General features: G+C 35.4%; 2 protein-coding genes across 4 annotated transcripts in view; both read left to right on the top strand.

The window, feature by feature from the left end:
• DNAI4 (dynein axonemal intermediate chain 4) overlaps positions 1-21,165 on the top strand; it is an 87,885-nt gene that overhangs the window by 58,619 nt on the left and 8,101 nt on the right. For all 3 annotated transcript variants that reach the window (XM_047725353.1, XM_047725354.1, XM_047725355.1), the window contains 7 exons: positions 1,615-1,826; positions 4,710-4,796; positions 6,011-6,162; positions 8,088-8,245; positions 8,550-8,671; positions 14,610-14,708; positions 15,550-15,776. In XM_047725353.1, coding sequence (XP_047581309.1) covers positions 1,615-1,826; positions 4,710-4,796; positions 6,011-6,162; positions 8,088-8,245; positions 8,550-8,671; positions 14,610-14,708; positions 15,550-15,776 — 1,057 coding nt within the window. The remainder of the gene's footprint in view (positions 1-1,614; positions 1,827-4,709; positions 4,797-6,010; positions 6,163-8,087; positions 8,246-8,549; positions 8,672-14,609; positions 14,709-15,549; positions 15,777-21,165) is intronic.
• On the top strand, positions 17,534-20,669 carry LOC125097583 (disks large-associated protein 5-like). The gene is given in 2 exon segments (XM_047725352.1): positions 17,534-20,222; positions 20,455-20,669. A coding segment is annotated over 1 exon segment (2,547 nt). The 5' UTR covers positions 17,534-17,667; the 3' UTR covers positions 20,215-20,222; positions 20,455-20,669.

Below are 21,165 nucleotides of genomic sequence, written 5' to 3' on the forward strand. Positions count from 1 at the left end.
TTTCAGATCTTTTTTTTGTTTGTTTGTTTCATGTTACTTAACTTGTTAGGTCTATACACATTTTGGGGGTTGTTATGACTTCTTGCAGAATTGACTGCTGATTTTTCCAATTTATACAGGCAGAAATCTGAGGAATAAATGTGGGAATGGATATTAAGGGTGTAGGGTAATGATGGAAGGAATATAAAGTTACATCAGATCAAGTTTACTGATATGGGTCCACTAAGCCGATATTCTGGACCCAGTGTTGGAGCTCAGGGGATTAGAAATGGTTCTAATAGTTTAGTTTCTCCTTTTCTTTTCTTTCCTCTTTTCTGTTCCTTTCCTTTCCTTTTTTTTCCTTTCCTTTCCTTTCCTTTCCTTTTCTTTCCTTTCCTTTCCTTCCCTTTTCTTTCCTTTTCTTTCTTTCTTGTTAGCTAATATTGGACCAAAATGTGGTTTTCACTAAATGAAGTTGAAGTCAGAACTGCTTTGGGACGCTATAGAGAAAGGTATCCTAAGGCTTAGGGACATTGGAATGTTAGGGTGGATTCATCATGACAACTTTCTCACCCACTGCAGAAGGATAATACACCTTTTACCACAATTTTGAGAAACACATTTGTGAGGGGGTATCCCAACATCCTTGAAGAACTCTGTGGTCACTCTTCTCTGTAGGTCAGACATTACAGTGGGAACTGCTGCCAGTAAACTGAAATCCTTAAAAATTGGATCCTGAATGGCAGGCAACACTTAATTACCAAAGGAAAGGAGGTTGCCTGCTATGGCTACCATAGCAGGCAAAGCAGAAATCAGAATAGTCTGACTCACAGAAACCCATGGCATTGGCTAGTTGATCATCATGTCTCTAGAAGAGAAATAGGTAGGGGCTGTATTGGTTTGCTAGGGCTGCCATAACAAAATACCACAAACTGTGTGGCTTAAACAACAGAAATTTACTTTCTCATAATTCTTGAGTCTGGAAGCCCATGATCGAGGTGTGAGCAGAGTTGGTTTCCTCTGAGGCCTCTCTTCTTTAGCTTTATGTCATAATTGAGTCTGCAGGTACTTTTCCCTTCAACAAAATATCACACTGGTCCATTACTGGTCCATAATATTGATGATATTATGCTGACTGAACCCAGTGAACAAGAAGTACACTTATTGATAAGGTATTTGCATGCCAGAGGGTGAGAAATAAATCTGATAAAATTTTTTAGGGGCTTTCCACATCAGTCAAATTTCCAAGGGTCTTGTGGTATGGGGTGTGTCAAGATATACCTACCAAAGTGAAGGATAAATTGTTTCATCTTGCCCCTCTTGGAACCAAACAAAAGTTACAATGCCTAGTAGACTTCTTCCTTCTTTGGAGGCAACATGTTCCTCATCTGGACATGTTACTTGACTCATTAACTGAGTGAACTGAAAAGGTGCTCCTTTGAGTGGGACCCAGAACAACAGAGGATTCTACAACAGGTCCAGGCGGTCATTCAGAATGCCTTGTCACTTGGGCCATATGTTCCAACAGATTCACTGGTGCTTGAAGTGTCTCATAGATAGAGATGCTGTTTGGAGACTTTGCCAGGCTTCTGTAGGTATAGAGGAAAATAATCTCTTTTTGTGATTTAATTTTAGAACCAGAACCTGAAGAACCTGAAGACTTTCTAGAAGGTGAAAAACTTGAACAAGAGACAGAGGAAGAGGTTAAGAAGGAAGAGGAAGAAGAAATAGAAATAAGTACAGAACAGTCAACAATACCAGCCAATTTGGAACGACTTTGGTCCTTTTCCTGTGACTTAACCAAAGGTCTTAATGTGAGCAGCCTTGCCTGGAATAAAATAAATCCTGTAGGTTATTGAACATTTTAACAATTCTATCTTTAGCATTTAAAGATAACTGTCAAGTACTAATGAAGTTTTCTTTTTCTCAGGTTTTAGGCAAGGGATTTTAATTGACATAAACCAGAGTTTTAACAGCCCTTTACAAGTTCATGTTTCAAAAATGGAAAATGAAAATAGTTCTAAAATTTCCCCTTAAAATGAAGACATTATATTTTTATTTTAGGAGATGTATTTGGGACACCGTATTCTCTGAATCCATATCAGACATTGAAAAGTAAACCAGAAGATCATATATAATCAATTTATTTTTAGATATATCAAACTCGTGTACCCAAATTTGTATTTTTCTTAGAGTATCATATTCAGAAGTATATACTTATTCTAGTGACTCTGAAAGTGTGCAAAATAACTTTGAGATTCCTAAAATTAACTTTTACTACCGAAAATAGCAAGTATTTAAACAGCACTTACTATGTACCAGGTGCCATTGCCAGCACTTTACTTAAATTAACACAACAACTCTGAGTTAGGTACTATTATCCCCAATATGATGATGAGGAAACTGAAGTACAAAAAGGATAAATAACTTGGCTGAAGAAGTTACACATCTATTAAATTCCCAAAGTTATACAACTAGTAAGTGAAACAGCTAGAATCCAAGCCCAAACCCCTGGCTCCAGGGTTCTTTCTCTTAATTGCGCTGCTGCCAGAAATCATCTTGAGGCAAATTATAGGAACCACCAAGTTAGGAATAGTAGCTTTGCTTTTAAAAAAGAGAAGATTATAAGGGTGACTGGATGGCTCAGTTGGTTAAGTGACTCTCGATTTTGGCTCAGGTTATGATCTCAGGGTTGTGAGACTGAGCCCCCTGTCAGGCTCCACTCTGGGCATGGATCTTGCTTAAAGAGTCTCTCTCTGTCCCTCTCCTCCTTCTCTTTAGTTAAAAAGAGAGAGAGAGAGAGATTATAGAGTAACGAGACTTATTTTTTCCTGGGGTTTATAAACTGCTTCTGAAGACATGATTCTCAATTAGAGATTCCAAAACCTTTTGTGTAATGACAATATCTTTGGAATAGATAGTGTATTTTTAAGTGGTCAAAACAAATTTGTTTGTTTAAACCGCATTGTACTATGTTTAAGAATTAGCCTTATTATTTTGCTGCCACACCTTATAAGGTACTATGTGCAAATATGCTAGGTTGTTATGGTTATTAAAAAACAGAAGTTTTGTAATCATTTTTATAGAAATCTATGTGACACATTATTTAAATTATGCACATTATTTTTTTTTAAAGATTTTATTTATTTGACAGAGAGAAATCACAAGTAGGCAGAGAGGCAGGCAGAGAGAGAGGAGGAAGCAGGCTCCCTGCTGAGCAGAAAGCCCGATGTGGGGCTCGAACTCAGGACCCGGGATCATGACCTGAGCCGAAGGCAGCAGCTTAATCCACTGAGCCACCCAGGCGCCCCATAAATTATGCACATTATTTTTTAATAACATAAAACACTTTAAGTATGGATTGGTCTTTATAAAACTACGTTTGGAAACATCTTGTTAGATGAGTGAGATTTAATAATCAATACTAACTGTATAATAAAGACAGATAAATCATTTTTAGAAACTGAATATACTAGCATTTTAAAAGTTAATATATTGCTATTGAGATTAAAGTTAAATAATTTTTAATGGAGCTTCAAATATGACAAACATCTATCTTCACCAGTAATAATCTATCATATTTATTAATTCATTCTACAAATACTTACTGGACATTCACTCTGTGCCAGGACCTCTGATAAGGCACTAGAGTTGCAGTAGTAATTTAGTCATACATAGACCCTGCCTGCATAATGGTCTCTATGTGCTTTAATAAAGGAAATAAATAGTGGTGTGGGAATACATAAGAGAGGCTTATGAATGTTTCTCAGAAGAAGTGGTGCCTATGCTGAGTCTAGAAAAGATTAATAAAAGCTTGTCCGTGTCAGGGTAAAAGGAATAGTGACGAAGAGTGGTTTAAGACAGAGGAAATTATAGAGTGATGATGTTGGCTTGAAAATAGGGTTGTGGCAAAAAATATAATAATATATTTTTGATAAAGGTATTCTGATTATGAAGATGAGCCTGGGTTTGGTTAGTTATTAGATTTTTGTCTACAAGTATTTCTTGAAATGACCTGCTTTATTAATCAGTTTGAGATGCCATAACAAAATGCCATAGACTGGCTGGGTTAAAAAAAAACCCAGAAATTTATATTCTTGTAGTTCTGGAGGCCAGGAAGTTTAGGGTTAAGGTGCTGGCTTGATTTGGTTGCTGGTGAAGGCTCTCTTCCTGGCTTGTAGATGACCACCTTCTTGCTGTGCTCTCATGTGGTGGAGAGAGTGAGCTCTGGTGTCTCTTCCTCTTTTTATAAGGCCATCAATCCTATTGGATTAAGATTATGACCTTTATGAACTCATTTAACCCTGGTTACCTCCTAAAAGCCCTATCCTCAAATACAATGAGAGTGGGGATTAAGACTGCAACACATGAATTTTAAGGCAAGAGACACAATTCAGTTCATGGCACCCTGTCTTTATATTTGAAATAATTAGGTCATTCTCAAAAACCCATAAAATATAATGTAGTAATACAATCTTGGAAGAGTATCTCAATATGTAAAAGAACTTTTTAGCAATTGGTTCTTTTTAGATATTCATTAGTCTGAAAATATGATGATTATTATTATTTTGCTTTAAAGATGGAGATGTAAAATAAAAATAGTAGATATATTTTTAATAGAAATTTCTTAACACTATTTTTAACACAGTTCATTAATATGCATCTTTACACATTTTCCAATATTTTTATGCCATCCTCTCTTATTTTAAACATATTTTGCTGGTTTTCAGGACCTTTTGGCTGTTGGCTATGGGCACTTTGGATTTAAAGAGCAAAAAAGAGGATTGGCTTGCTGCTGGTCAATAAAGAATCCTACGGTAACCAAATAGGAATAAACCCATTTTTAGTCAATTAAATGTTGACATAATTCTCATAAAACACATAGTTGTATGTGATAATTAAAGTCAAACAAGTGACCAAGAAAGACTTTATTTTCTTTGGTTTTAATCTGTAAGAATTAAAATTTATTTTTGCTGATATAGGATAAATTCATTTAATAAATATTTATTGAACATTTACTGTGTGCTGTTAGATCTGATGATCCAGAATCGAACCATTATTTTTTATCAAAATGAAGAATAAATTTGTAAGTGAAAATCCTTTGAAAATTAATTTTCATTTAATACTGGGTTGTTTCTTAATATATGAATAAATCATCACCTTATAAGATAGATTTCTGCTATACTGAATACATGAGATAGATGAATATGACCATGTTATTAGCATGAATTTTTCAAGAATAATAAGAATCAATCATATTTTTGTCAAACAGTTGTAACCAATATGTTACTTTGCAGGTTTTTATTAATTTTAATTAATAACTGAAATGTAAAGTAGAAAACTTAGAAAAGGATCAGAGGGCAAAAAAAATAATAATTAGAGCTTTTACAAATATCCCCATTCTATTAGGAAGCTGGGTTTATGTAGAGTAAAAGAAAGGAAGGAAGAAGCAATTTTAAACATGGAAGAATTGATCCATCATCAGTAAGTTGTCTTCTTTTCCACATAGATTGTTAGAAGCAGGAAAGAATTTAGATTAGGCGTTAAATAAAACAATAAAACTCTTCACAGGGTTGTAGAAAAGACTACCTTAGAGAGTTTTTTGGAGCTTCTTCTATCCACTGTTTAGAAATGTCTAGATAATCCAAGCATCTGAAACAGTTACTGGAAGATAGGAACATTGCTAGATAATTTATTTGGAGCCCATACTTGTCTCTTAAAGAAGGTGATCTATGATGATCATACAAATCCTGCAGAAAGATTACCAAAATAGGATAATTATTAGAGAAGGCCATGCTATATTTCTTAAAAATTATTGAGTTCTGAGGATTCACCAACATAAAGGAAATAACTAATTGATGTTTTGTTCTCATCTATACTGGAAGTCAGGGGGAGAGGAGTAACTGAATGTAGACTATCTCTTCTTATGTTTCCCCTGCCACCAGACAGTCTACCATTTAGCCACCATTATGTTCTATCTTTTATGGCCTGCAAAACCAAATTTAAAATGTAATATAATTTTTTTATCCAGTGGCCAGAACGCATTTATCAGAGTCCATATGGAGTTACTGCTGTGGATTTCTCAATTGGAGCACCTAATCTCCTAGCAGTTGGCTATCACAATGGCAACATTGCCATTTATAATGTGCAGAGCAACAGTAATGTTCCAGTTCTGGATAGTAGGTGAGAATCCAAGAATTAGGTAAACATATAATATTAGGTAACATATAATATGTGCTTTTTTTAGGAAGAAGTAAAAATTTCATGTTTTTTAGTTTTGAATGAATGTTTTTGTTGTTGAGAGTGATACCACTATTTTTTAAACATTTAATAATTCCTCATTTACTCTATCCTAAAATCTGCATGTTCTTTGTCCACCTCACCAACCTTCCTTGACCATTTATGCTTATTCTTTCAAAAAATTTTTTAAAAATTTCCCCAGCTTTATTGAAGTATAATTGACAAATAAAAATCATATATATTTAGGTTGTACCATCTGATTTTTTAAAGGGGTTCAATGTAAATATTTAATATACATATATATTGTGGAATGTTTACTACAATCAAATTGATTAATACACCCATCACCTCACATAGTTACCTTTTTTGTGTTGGGGGGACACTTAAGATCTACTCTCTTAGCAAATTTCAAATTATTGTACATATTAACTATGGTCATCATACTGCATATTAGATCTCTCAAACTTATTCATCTTGTAACTGAAAGTTTGTACCCTTTATTGCTTTGGTGTCACACCCTCCATGTAACCTTCCCATTCCATTCTTTTGTGCATTTGTATTAGTTATCATAGTACTTACTACACTGTATATGTACGTATATGTATATATATACACGTACATCTTCCTGAAGAGTTGTAAGCAACTTGAAGGATTAAGTCTTACCTTTGTATCCTCAGCCTGTCACATAATATCAGGCATGTAATAGGATTATAGTAAGTGTTCGATTAAGAATAAATGAATGAATGACTGATATTGAGAAAACAAAAAGTTAAAAGTGGAAGATATTGAATATATTAGGTTTTTATAATAGATCAGATACCAGTGGGGCAAAAATGAAGTAGTATATTTATATTAGTGTTTGAATAATTAGCTAGACCTGAAAATAGGCATAAAGCAGGGTTCTTAAGCTTAACGTTGAAAATATTTGCATAGCTTTGTAAGCACAAGCCTTTGTGCTTGTTTCTGGGAAGAGGGTCTATAACTTTTACCATATGATCAAAGCTATATGACTTTATTTTATTTTTTAAAAGATTTTATTTATTTATTTGAGAGAGAGAGAGAGCGCGAGAAGGGGAGGGTCGGAGGGAGAAGCAGACTCCCTGCTGAGCAGAGAGCCTGATGCGGAGCTCCATCCCATGCCTCCAGGATCATGACCTGAGCCAAAGGCAGTCACTTAACCAACTGAGCCACCCAGGCACCCAAAACTATATGATTTTAAAGAGATTCATAACTATTGCTTTGGAAGGTTTGCATAAAAAACTCCAGAGAGTCAGTACTATGAACAGAGCAGCCCATTATTCTATAGGAAAACAGTAATCTGAGAAGCAATTTTAATTCTTCAGAAAAATGTTAAATCTTGACCATAGAGAGAATCAAGTCACTGAGCAAACCTGAAACATAGAAAGAAAGGTGAGGTAATTGCTTATTTAAGTAAGATTTAAATAATTTATTCATTTATGCTATGAAAAAAAAAAACCCTTACAAAGGTGAAGATACTTATACTCAATGTGTCCAAAGTAAACTTAAATAACTTATTCAGGAAAAAGTAAATGAAGAGAGTAAGGAAAATATATTCTGAAAAGAAAGAAAATATTTTCTTTTGTATTTCTGTTATGGCAGTTAATATAATTAGAGGCAGTAAAATTTTCCTTTTGTAAGAAATGTGAATAACAAAAAATACTATGTGACAAAATGATTATTTTCCCTGTTTTTTGAAATACTTAGAGTGGAAGTCCAATTTTGAACAATAAAGTCATCATTCTATAAGTAGATCACAATGCTCCAGGGAGCTGTCGTTATGACTTAGACTCATGTCCTTTCAAAAATTATGACAATGATTCTGTATTTAGTGCTTTCCTCCATTTTAGTGAATCACCTCAAAAACATTTGGGACCTGTATGGCAACTACAGTGGATAGAACAAGATCGAGGGACAACAGGTGATGACAAAAGAGAAATTCTTGTTTCTATATCAGCAGATGGAAGAATCTCCAAATGGGTGATACGGAAAGGACTAGACTGTCATGGTAAAAAGAATGTATATATACATATATATCTATCAATTAAAATATCTTTCTTGTTATGTGCTGCCTTAAATTTCCTAGTGAGCCTCGTGTAAGAGGTGACCAGTTTGAGTTTGGCTACATAAGAAAGAAACAGGGCTTAGTCATTGCTTTTTCTGAGCATCTTGTTCTGGTATTTGCTAATTTTAACCTAACCACATGCAAAAGATGGCAGAAATCATACTATTCTTTGTAGACGGGACACACATTATATATACAATACTTTTTCATGTGGTAAATAAGACATATCTTTTTTCTTTAAATAAAGATTTGATGCATTTGAGGCGAACTACTACTAGCAACAGCAAAAGGGGAGGGGAAAAGGAAAAAAAAGGTGAAGCTCTGATATCTCGACAGGCTCCTGGAATGTGTTTTGCTTTTCATCCTAAGGTAAATTATTTCAGTCCATTATTTACTTTGCATATAACAATTTCCAGTAATTGAAATGTACTAAGATATAAAGCAAGACAAAGTCTTAGCATGTTAATAAATGTTATACGTTGTAAGTAAAAATAAAGCAAATGTAGACATAGCTGCCAAACTAAGGTAGAATGGCACATTCCAGTTGGCTGTACCATGTCTTTATCTGCTTTCTAGAGGAAAGGTCTGTATTTCTGAGGAACTGTGGAAGGATTCCCTTTACAAGTTCATGTTTAACTTGGATGCCCCTCCTTGCTCCTCTTGGGCGTTCTGCTCCTTTATCATATTGATAAAACCAAAACTAGTGCATAGTCCTCTATTCCAATGTGAGTGGTAACTCATGATTCTGAGGATCAGGAAGACCAGTTAAGTTCATGCTTACAAGCCCAGAATCAAATCAAAGGGCAGTTAACGAAGTTCTACTTTTTCTCATTCTTTTTATCTGGAAGTTCTTTGGAATCAGAAAACTCAGTAACTATGACAGACATCTAAGGAAACATATCCTATATGTTTTCTGTTATATGTACTATGATCATCTTTTTTGGTGATACCATCATCCACCTAATTATGCAAACCAAACCTTGAGCTCCTACTCTTTTCTACCCTATCATCCCAATGATATTTAAGTCTTACTGTCCTACTTCTTTCAGTCCAAGCCTACTCATTGCTAATGTAGTTCAAGCCTTTATTATGTTTCACTTCTACTGCTGTAGTTGTATTCTTAGCTGCTTTCCTTCTCAAATTCTTGTAATCACATTTCACCTTGACTCTGGAACAGTGGTTCTCCGTGTTGGCAGAGAGGGGCATGTTTCACCACCAGGGTACATTTCACAATGTCTTGAGCTATTTTTGGTTGTTTCAGCCCTAAGAGGTAGGACATGGGAAGGAAAGCTATTGGCATCTAGTGGGCAGAGGCCAGGGATCCTTCTAAATATCCTACAATGTACAAGGAAACTCTGTCTTCCTCTGCACCGAAGAAGGAGAAAGAAAAAGGGAAGGGGAAGGAGAAGAGGAAGGAGAAGAGGAAGGGGAAGAAGAAAGGAAGGAGAGGGGATGAAGAAAGAGGAGAAGGATAATGATAATGATAATTTTATTATATTTATTATTATTGTTATTATTAGCTGACCCAAAATATCAATGGTGCTGGATTGAGAAATGTCCTTGAAATGTCCTTGGCATAAAGACTTTGAGATAATCATGTAGTTTGTAAGTAAAGAGTTTTGCCTCTTCCTTTCTCATCTGATTACCTTTTATTTCTTTTTTTTTTCCTGATTATGCGGGCTTGAACTTCCAGCACAATGATGAATAGAGGTGGTGAAAACAAACATCCCTCTCTTGTTTCTGATCTTAGGGAGAAAGCATTCAGTCCTTTTACTATTTTTTTTAAATTATTTTTTAAATTTTTTAAATTTTTCAGTCCTTTTACTATTAAGTATGATGTAAGTATGATGCAAGCATTCTGTAGATGCAATCAGTCACATTGAGGAGAACCCATTACATTACCATTTGATGAGACTTTTATCAGGGATGGATGTTAGGTTTCTGTCAAACACTTTTTCTACATCTATGGAGATGATTCTATAGTTTTTCTTTCTAAGTTTGTTAATATTATAAATTGCATTGATTTTTAAATTTTTGTTGCTGAACTAAATCCCATTTGATCATGATTTATACTTTTAACCTACTGTTGGATTTGGTATACTAAAATTTTGTTTAAGATTTTTCTTCTTTGTTTGTAAGGGATATCTATCTATAGTTTTATTTTCTTTGTTTGGTTTTGGTATTAGGATAATCCTACAGAATGAATTGAAAAGTATTCCCTTTTTACTTTTTTGAAAGAATTTACATACAATTAGCATTATTTCTTCATTACATGTTTGATGGAATTAATAAACCATCTAGGACTGGAGTTTTTTTGGGGGGGAAGATTTTTAACTTTTAACTAGAAATTCAAATTTTTAATAGATATTGGGTTATCATTATATTATTATCAGTTCCTCTTGAGTGAACTTTGGTAATTTGTGTCTGTAAAGGAATTTATTTCATCTAAGTTACTAAATTTAGTGGCATAGTAATATTTCCTTAGTATCCCTTAATAGTTATAGACTATTATAGTGATATCACCTCTTTAATTCCTTCTATTAGTAATTTATATCTTCTCTCTTCTTTTTTCTTTAGTCTGGCTAGAAATTTATCAATGTTATTGATCTCAAAGAACCAGCTTTTGATTTCTCTTTATTTCACTACTGTTTTTCTGTTTTCTATATAATTGATTTCCAATTTGATCTTTTCTTTCTTCTACTTTGGTTTTATTTGCTCTTCTTTTCCTAGCTTTTTAAAGTGGAAGCTGGGATCATTGATTTGTGACTTTTCTTCTTTTATGAATAGAGGGATTTGTGTTATAATTTTTCTCTAAGTACTGATTTGGCAGCATCCCACAAACTTTAATATATTGTATGTTCATTTTCATTCTATTCGGAATACTTTCTAATTTCTCCTTTGATTTTTTTTTTTTGATGGGTGGATTATTGAAAAGCATACTAATTAGTGTTTAAATATTTGGTGCTTTTCCAAGGATCTTTCTGTTATTGATTTCTAATTCAATTCCATCATGATCAGAGGTGAACTCTTTATACTGAATCCTTTTGAACTTATTGAGATTTGTTTTAAAGCCCAGAATGTGAAACTTACATGTAAATTTCGCTGTACACTTAAGAAAAATATATATTCTGCTGCTGTTGGGTGGAGTGTTCTATGAATGACAATCAGGTTAAATTGGTTGAAAGCATTGTTCAAGTTGACTATGTCCTTCCTCATTTTCTGCCCATTTCTTCCATCAATTATAAAGAGAAAGGTATTGAAATCTCTGGCCATAATTGTGGATTTATCTAGTTTTTCCTTGTAATTCTATCAGTTTTTGCTTAGTGTAGCTTGAAGCTTTGTTCTAGATATATGTGTAAGATTCTTATGTTCTCTTGATTAATCAAATCTCTTGTCATTATAAAGTGGCTTGTTTATAACTGGTAATATTATTTACTCTGAAATCAACTTAGTCTGATGTTAATGTAGCCACCCAGCTTTCTTTTAACAGTGTTAGCGTAGTATATCTTTTTAAAAAAATTTTATTTAAATTCCATCTAACGTATAGTATAATATTAGTTTCAGGTATAGAATTTAGTGAATCAACACTTACATACAACACCTGGTGCTCTTCACAACTAGTGCCCTCCTTAGTACCCATCATCTATTTAATCCATCCCCCTACCCATCTCCTCTCTAGTAACCATCAGTTTATTCTCTGTAGTGAAGAGTCTATTTCTTGGTTTTCCTCTCATTCCCTGCCAACTCCCCCTCATCCCACCATGTTTGTTTGTTTTGTTTCTTAAATCATTTTCCATCTTTTACATTTAACATATATATATATATATATATATATATATATATATATATATATATATATATATTTAAAGTGCATTTCTTGGTGTACCTGGGTGGCTCAGTGCCTTAAGCCTCTGGCTTCGGCTCAGGTCATGGTCTCAGTGTCCTGGGAACGAGCACTGTATTGGGCTCTCTGCTCAACAGGGAGCCTGATTCCCCCCCCATCCTCTGCCTGCCTCTCTGCCTACTTGTGATCTCTCTCTGTCAAATAAACACATAAATCTTAAAAAAAAAAATAAAGTACATTTCTTGTTGGTCGCATATAGTTGGGTCTTGCTTTTTTTTTTTTTAATCTAAACTTACAAAGCCTGCCTTTTAATTGTGTTTATAGTTTGTGTGTGTTAATAGTTTAGACTATTTAAGTTTAGTTTGATTTTGATATGGTTTGGTTTGAGTCTGTCATTTTGCTTCACTGGTTTATTGGTGGTGGTGGAAGATGGTGGTTTAACATGTCCTGGAGGCAGGACCCTTAGTGCTATCTCAACTCCAGAACTTCTTAGAGGTTGGGCTGAACCCTCTTTTGCAACTGCATCATAGTTCAACTTGAATCTTTGCCCATTTCTGTTTCTTTCAAAGAGATTGTTCCCCAATACATCTCTCGAATGGAAATCTCAGATTTTATAGACTGACTAAAACAGCTCTAGACAGTGACCTTGCTCTATAGAGAAAGATAACTAATTTATAAATGGTGTTGGGATAATCATTATCCATATAAAAATGGAATTAGATACCTACCCCATCATACACAAAAAACTTCTAGAAGAAGATGTAGGAAAACATTTCTATTACCTCAAAATAGGAAAAATTTCTTAAAGCACAAAAAAATGCTAATATTTAAAAAAGTTATAAACCCAGTTACATTAAAAGGAGGACTTCTGTTTATCGAAAGACACTAAAGAAAGTAAAAAGGTAAGCCATACACTTGGAGAAGATATTTGCAACATATATAATAGACAAAGCATATGTAATGGAATATATAAAGAACTTTTATGTAAATAAATATAAAAAGTATAATGAGTAACATAGTTAAGAGACATAAACAGAAGAAGAAATACAAATGGCCAGTAACATAAAAATGTTCTCAACCTTGTTACTATTCAAAAAAATGGGGCCTAAAAACTTTAGGTATAATTTTATATCTCATATAATGGCAAAATTTAAGATTTCTTTAACATAACCCAACTGTTGATGAGAATGTGCATCAAAGGGAACTTCTATATACTGCTGAATATAAATTGGTAATACTAGTTTGGGAAAAAAATTGTGTTTTATTGTGTTATTTAAAACTACTTATATTCCATGATCTAGTAGTTGCATTCTTAAGTACTGGTACATGCTAGAGCAGTGTGTCTCAAATTTTAATGTGCATACAAATTACTTGAGAATCTTGTTAAAATGCAGATTCTGATTCCGTGGGTCTGGGGTAGGGCCTGAGATTTTGCATCTCTGAAATGCTCCCAGGTGATACTGATTCTACACAGCCTGGACATAGAGTCTGGCTTTCAGACCTTTTAACTATGACTTCACAGTAGGAAATATCACTTAAAAATCTCTATTTAGTACATACATAGTACAAGTTAAAAATGCTTGAGATTCCATTCAGTTCAACCTTTCATTCCAAGCAAGAATCATTTCTTCAACATTATATACATAGTTATTGTTAAGTCATCTGTTCTTCTCTTTGACTAGTTCTAATGAAAGAACACTTACTATTTTCCTAGATTGCTAGTTCCATAGTTAGGGAACAATAAATTAGAAAATTTTCTTCCTGGGGTGCTTAGGTGGCTCAGTGGTTTAAAGCCTCTACCTTTGGCTCAGGTCATGATCCCAGGATCCTTGTCAGGCTCTCTGCTCAGCAGGGAGCCTGCTTCCTCCTCCTCTCTCTGCCTGCCTCTCTACCTGCTTGTGATCTCTGTCTGTTAAACAAATAAAATCTTAAAAAAAAAAAAAAAAAAAGAAGAAGAAATTTTCTTCCTTATTTTAAGCCAGTGCTTGTCCATTTAATTTCTAAAAAAGGATCTAAGTTCTTCCCTCTATTCCAGCAAAGAACCAGTCTATATTTTCTTTGCACTGTAGTCCTTCAGGTAGTTTAATTATTATAAAATTATTGTAGAAAGAAAAAGACAACAGACAACCATGATCAAGACAGTATTTCTAACTTTAGTTCTACAGTTGATTTTAATAGATCTTGAGGTATCTGATTTTTTTTAAAGATGTTATTTATTTATTTGACAGACAGAGATCACAAGTAGGCAGAGAGGCAGGCAGAGAAAGAGGGAGAGGGAAGCAGGCTCCCTGCTGAGCAGAGAGCTGGATGTGGGGCTCGATCCCAGGACCCTGGGATCATGACCTGAGCCAAAGACAGAGGCTTTAATCCACTGAGCCACCCAGGCACCTGGGATCTGATTTTCTATTTAGCACATTTAGTAATGTATCACAAGCCAATACATTTTAATTTTTTGTATTTTAGGATACAAATATCTATTTGGCTGGCACTGAAGAAGGTCATATTCACAAATGTTCCTGTTCGTATAATGAGCAATACCTAGATACCTACGGAGGACATAAGGTCAGTTTAATTAGAGTAGGTATGGAAATTTTATCTTTTATTACTTCTGAAAAAATAACATTATATACAGTACTTTTAACATGCAGTAAATTTACAACTTCAGAGTTAGCATTACCAACTTGAATTAAGTGCTTTCTTGTATGTAAACCATTGATCACATGTGGGGCATCTTATTTGGCTTCTAGATATTCTTCTTTTTTTCCTCTTTGAGAGAGAGAGAGAGAGAAAATGCAAGCCAGTAGGGGTGGTGCAGGGAGAGGCAGAGGGAGAGGAAGTGCTCGGTCCATGCTCGGCATGGACCCTGACACAGGCCTTGATCTCATGACTCTGAGATCATGACCTGAGCCGAAATCAAGAGTTGGACACTTAACTGACTGAGCCACCCAGGCACCCCTTGCTTCGAGATATTCTTGATTTCTTCTTCAAGTTATGGAATTTAAATGATTTCTGAAAAGCTTTGCTTATGATAACATGCTGATCCCAAAGTAAAAAGGTGTCTGGCATATACTTATTTTCTGTATCTTTTGCGTTGTTCCATCTATGGGTTTCAGCATTTTCTCCCTCATAAAAAAAAAAAAAATCTTATATTTTTAAAGCAAATAGGTAAAATATGTATTAATATTTAGTTAGTATTGTGACAAGTATATTTTTATGTCTCCATAAGGCATAATTTAGGGAAGATTCTATCTATGACCTTACTCTCAGCTAAAATGATATATGATAATGCATGGTGCATAAATCTTCTAGAAAGCTTAGCATTTTTAATTTGCTGGTGATGTTTAAAGTATAAGATGTTCAATATTATTTACTTATGTATCTTAATTTGTTTTTCTAATTCTAGGGCCCAGTGTATAAAATAGCATGGAACCCATTTTGTCATGATGTGTTCTTAAGCTGTTCTGCAGATTGGGGTGTTATTATATGGCAACAGGAGAGCACCACACCCTTTTTGAGCTTTTATCCAACAACTTCTGTTGTTTACGATGTTGCCTGGTCTCCAAAATCCTCCTATATATTTGCAGCTGCAAATGAAAGCAGAGTGGAGATTTGGGACCTTCACGTCAGCACGTAAGTGTTAATGCTTTTCTTGGTAATAGTTCTTATAGAAGCAGTTTTGGTATTGGTTAGAGGGAATTGTAGTTACTTTAAAACAATAATGGTCTACACTATGAGAGTCCTTTACAAATAAAAGATATATGCGAGGATGCTATATTCATTTTAATTACTTAGACCATATGTGGTTTTATTTTTTTTAAGATTTTATTTATTTATTTGACAGAGAGAGACACACACAGTGAGAGGGGTAACACAACCAGAGAGAGTGGGAGAGGGAGGAGCAGGCTTCCCACTGAGCAGGAAGCCCAATGAGGAACTCTATCCCAGATCCTAGGATCATGAACTGAGTGGAAGGTAGAGGCTTAACCCACTGAGCCACACAGGCGCCCCGCATATATGGTTTTAAACATATTTAAATGAAGATACATTACCTTATTCATCTCAAACTTTTACAGGCTGATGTAAGATATCATAGCTACCTTGAATTTTCATTGCCCACTTTATGGAAGAATGCAGAGAGGCAGCTAATTGTTTTTAACTGAAGATTTTCTGCAGAGAGATAAAGGGAACAAAATAATTATTTTTTAATAATATTTATGTATCCTCTTACCTTGTTTTATTTATTTATTTATTTTAAAGATTTTATTTATTTATTTGACAGACAGAGATCACAAGTAGGCAGAGAGGCAGACAGAGAGCCAGACAGAGAGAGGAAAGGAAGCAGACTCCCTACTGAGCAGAGAGCCCGATGTGGGGCCCAATCCCAGGACCCTGGGAATATGACCTGAGCTAAAGGCAGAGGCTTCAACCCCCTGAGCCACCCAGGTGCCCCTTTTACCTTGTTTTAAAACATATTCAAAGGGCCATGCATTTATTTTTATTTTTTAAGAATTTTTTTAAAAGATTATTTATTTATTTATTTGAGTGCGAGAGAATGAGAGAGAGAGCACAAGCAGTGTGAAGGGGAGAGGGACAAGCAGACTCCCCACTGAGCAGGGAGCCCAGTGCGGCCTGATTGATCCTGGGACTCCAAGATCATGACCTGAATGGAAGGCCCTGAACCAAAGGCAGACAGACACTTAACTGATTGAGCCACCCAGGTACCCAGGGCCATGCATTTAATTAAAATTTTTAATTTAATGCATTTAACTGAAATTTAATTTAAGGTGTTACACCAAAGTTTAGAGTATCCTCTAGACCCATCTTTCATTTTAAAATGACAATTTATACCGTATAGGAATAAAGTGTTTGTGATTTTACTTCTTCAGTTGGAAAATACTGTAGATTTTTATGCTAGTTATTAGCAGAAGAATCAGGGAAATACATTCGTTCTTAAAATAAGTGACAAAAAATTCAGTGGGCTTATTCTTAATGGCATTTTTCCCCCCTAGAAGTTAAAAATTAAATAACTCTAAAACGTTGTCATGGCTTCTACTATGAAATGGTTTGAACCCCAAACCAGAGATTACATCACAAAGCAATTTATATTTGAATATGAGATGACTAATGTATAAAATGATTACTTAACTCATCCCACCTCTGATTTTAGTTTTTTTGGTAAAACGGTGGTTCTCAGGACATTTCTTTAGACATATACAAGTTACTGCTTCTGTTGTTTGTAGGGTGTCACTAGATTGCTTTAGATGATGGGGAACAGAAAAAGTTCTTGTTCGAAGTATTCTCTTATGTTCCGGAGGTTCATTTGGATCAAAATATCCTTCTATTAAAAGACATTTACTACTGAAAACCCCTCCAATCAGAGGCTCGGTGCGGGAAGTTTGAATTTTGCGGAGCTCTGGATTACGGACCTCTGTTTCTGCTTCTGAGGCGGCAGTGTCCATCAGACCCAAAGGTTCCTTTACTTTTAGTTCAGTTGAGGTTTTACTCCAAAAGCTGTCTCAGGATGTCTTCATCACATTTTGCCAGTCGACACAGAAAGGATTTAAGTATCGACATGATTAGAACCAAAATTGCTCATAGGAAATCACTGTCTCAAAAAGAAAACAGGCATAAGGAATATGAACGAAATAGACACTTTGGTTTGAAAGATGTCAACATTCCAACCTTGGAAAGTAGAATTCTTCTTGAATTAGATGAGACATGTCAAAAGCTTGTTCCAGAAAAGGCCAGTGTCAAGCCAAGGTCAGTGAAAACTCTTCTAGGTGATCAATGAAAGCAAATGCTCCAAAAATATAAAGAAGAAAAGCAGCTTCAGAAATTGAAAGAGCAGAGAGAGAAAGCTAAACGAGGAGTATTTAAAGTGGGTCTTTATAGACCTGATATGCCTTGTTTTCTGTTATCAAACCAGATGACTATGAAAGCTGAGCCAAGAAAGGCTGTTCCATCTTCTGAACGGATTACAAGGTCAAAGGCCAAAGACCAAATGGAGCAGACTAAGATTAATAATGGGAGTGATGTTCGAACATTCCGACCTGGTCAGAAACAAACTTCTGAAAGAAAAGTGTTGGACAAAGAGAAAAAAGTCACACAGCCCATAATGACCACATCCATGAGAATGACTCGATCAGCCACTCAGGCAGCAAAGCAGATTGCCAGAACCGTCTCCTCTACTACAACAGAAAAGCCAGTTGCAAGAGCTACTAATGATAATGAAACAGAAAGAAAGACACAAAATCAAGGAAGACCTGCCAAAAAGATAGAAACAAAACCTGACAAGGTCATTTCTTTCAAAGTCAATAGTGAAGAAAATACTTTGGGTTCACAAACCAGTGCAACAAAGAGAATGGATCCAGATGGAATCTTACCAAAGATGGAGAACTTACCGAAGACAAACACTGCAAAAATGAAAGGGAAGAATTCCTTTGCACCTCAGGATTTTATGTTTCAGCCGCTGGATGGCCTAAAGACCTATCAAGTAACACCTATGACTCCCAGAAGTGCCAATGCTTTCTTGACACCCAGTTATACCTGGACCCCTTTAAAAACAGCAATTGATAAGACTCAAGAAGTGACAAAAGAAATTTTGGCTCAACAGTGTAAAACATACTCTATACAGATAGTACATCAAGATTCAGATAAACTACAGTGTACTTTGGGTTCTCTAACAGTTTGGAATAAAGAACATGTCTTAAATAAAGATGAGACTACTAAAAATTCAAATGGCCTTACAATAAAAGAAGTCCCATCACTTGAAATAAATAAAGATCAGGTATCTCAGCCCCACCATGATGTGCCATATTTCAGAAATATTCTTCAGTCAGAAACTGAGAAATTAACTTCGCACTGCCTTGAGTGGGACAGGAAGCTTGAATTGGACATTCCAGATGATGCTAAAGATCTCATTCGGACAGCAGTTGGGCAAACAAGACTCCTTATGAAAGAAAGGTTCAAGCAGTTTGAAGGACTGGTGGACAATTGTGAATATAAATGAGGTGAAAAGGAGACTACCTGTACAGATCTGGATGGATTTTGGGATATGGTTAGTTTTCAGATAGAAGATGTAAACCAAAAATTCAACAATTTGACCAAACTTGAGGAATCTGGATGGCAGAACAATAATAATATAAGCAAAAAAGTTGTTCGGAAGAAAGTTGTCTCAGGGGTAGCAAGTAAGCCCAAACAGGACGATGGCGGAAGAATTGCAGCTAGAAATCGCCTCGCTGCCATAAAAAATGCGATGAGAGAGAGGATGAAGCAGGAAGAACCTGTGGAGGCAGCGTCCTCTGTAATGCCAAAGGAAGTTGATAAAATAGTGTTTGATGCTGGATTTTTCAGAATCGAAAGTCCTGTTAAATCCTTCTCAGGACTTTCTATCTCTTCTGAACGTCTTTCTCAAAGACATAGGACACCTAAGTCTGTCAGCAAAGGTGTGACTGAGTGCAGGGCTGAGATGGATCATCTAAGACAAATGATGTCACCACAGAATCCTGATCCTCAAGGTACCAAAAGTGAGCATGTCGATAAGGAGACTTTGTTTTCAACTATTCCTAAAAACAGGAATAGCATAGAAGAAGCTCACCGTTCTGGATTACAAGATTTAATTGAAGTAAATTATGATGCAAACAAGATAAACTTTGAGGCGGATTGTTTACCCAGTGAAAGAATGAATTTGCCTCTACTTGCTGGTAAAGTGGCAGATGATATTAATACTAATAAAAAGGAAGAAATTCCAGATGGTGTAGAAGGGATGGAGCTACATTCTTCAGTCACAGCACAGGATGTTTTGATGAGCAGCCCTGAAAAAATTATACCATCACAAAATGACATCTTACAGGAAGAGAAGACTAAAATTTCTCAGTCAGTATTTGATATTAAAAGTCTTACTACTGAATGCCATCTTCTTGATTCGCGGGGCCTAAACTTCAGTAATACATTCACTCAGGTGGAGAGGAGACATCAAGATCATGCCAGACACATTTCCTTTGGTGGTAATTTGATTATGTTTTCACCTCTAAGACCCCTCCGTGATGAACAACCAGAAGAATTTTGAATTTAAAAATAAATCCAGGGACGCCTGGGTGGCTCAGTTGGTTAAGCAGCTGCCTTCGGCTCAGGTCATGATCCCAGCGTCCTGGGATCGAGTCCCACATCGGGCTCCTTGCTCAGCGGGGAGCCTGCTTCTCCCTCTGCCTCTGCCTGCCATTCTGTCTGCCCGTGCTTGCTCTCTCTCCCTCTCTCTCTCTGACAAATAAATAAATAAAATCTTTAAAAAAAAAAAAAATAAATAAAAATAAATCCAAATATTTTTCTTCATATTATCAATGTGATGTATTAGCATATTGAAAATTGAAGAGTATGTATTTGTGTTCACTTCTAGTCAATTTATAGTGTCATAAAATGTTTTAATATTCAGTGTTCATCAGAGTGTGTTTTAGCTGATAGTGTTTCTCGAGGGAAGTGGGGATATTTTGTACATTAACTATGCAGAATAAAAAATGTACTTTACCGCAAAAAAAAAAAAAAAGACATTTACTACTTAAGAAGTCATGTTAGTGAGGGTTCTCCAGAGATAGAGATGCAATAAAAAGAGAGAAAGAGAATTATTTTAAGGAATTGGCTCACATGGCTATGAGGCCTGGCAAGTGCCCAGTCTGTGGTACAGGTTGGCAGGCTAGAGTTTCCATCAGAAATCCATGTTGCAGTCAGGAGTCTGAAGGAAGACTGGAGGCAGAATTTTATTCCCCTTCAGGGAACTCAGTCTTTTCTCTTAAGGTCTTCATCAAACTGAATAAGGTCTGCCTGCACTATGGAGGGTAAGCTGCTTTGTTCCAAATTCTACTGATCAGTAAATGTTAATCCCATCTAAACAAAATACCTGCACAGCAAAGTGTAGATGAATGTTGACCAAACAACTGAATATCGTAGCCTAGCCAAGTTAATACATAGTTACCCAGCACAGGAGTTTAAACTTATGAGTGTACATCTTAATTATGAACTTCCT

Source organism: Lutra lutra, chromosome 4, assembly GCF_902655055.1.
Source record: "Lutra lutra chromosome 4, mLutLut1.2, whole genome shotgun sequence".
Classification (NCBI taxonomy): domain Eukaryota; kingdom Metazoa; phylum Chordata; class Mammalia; order Carnivora; family Mustelidae; genus Lutra; species Lutra lutra.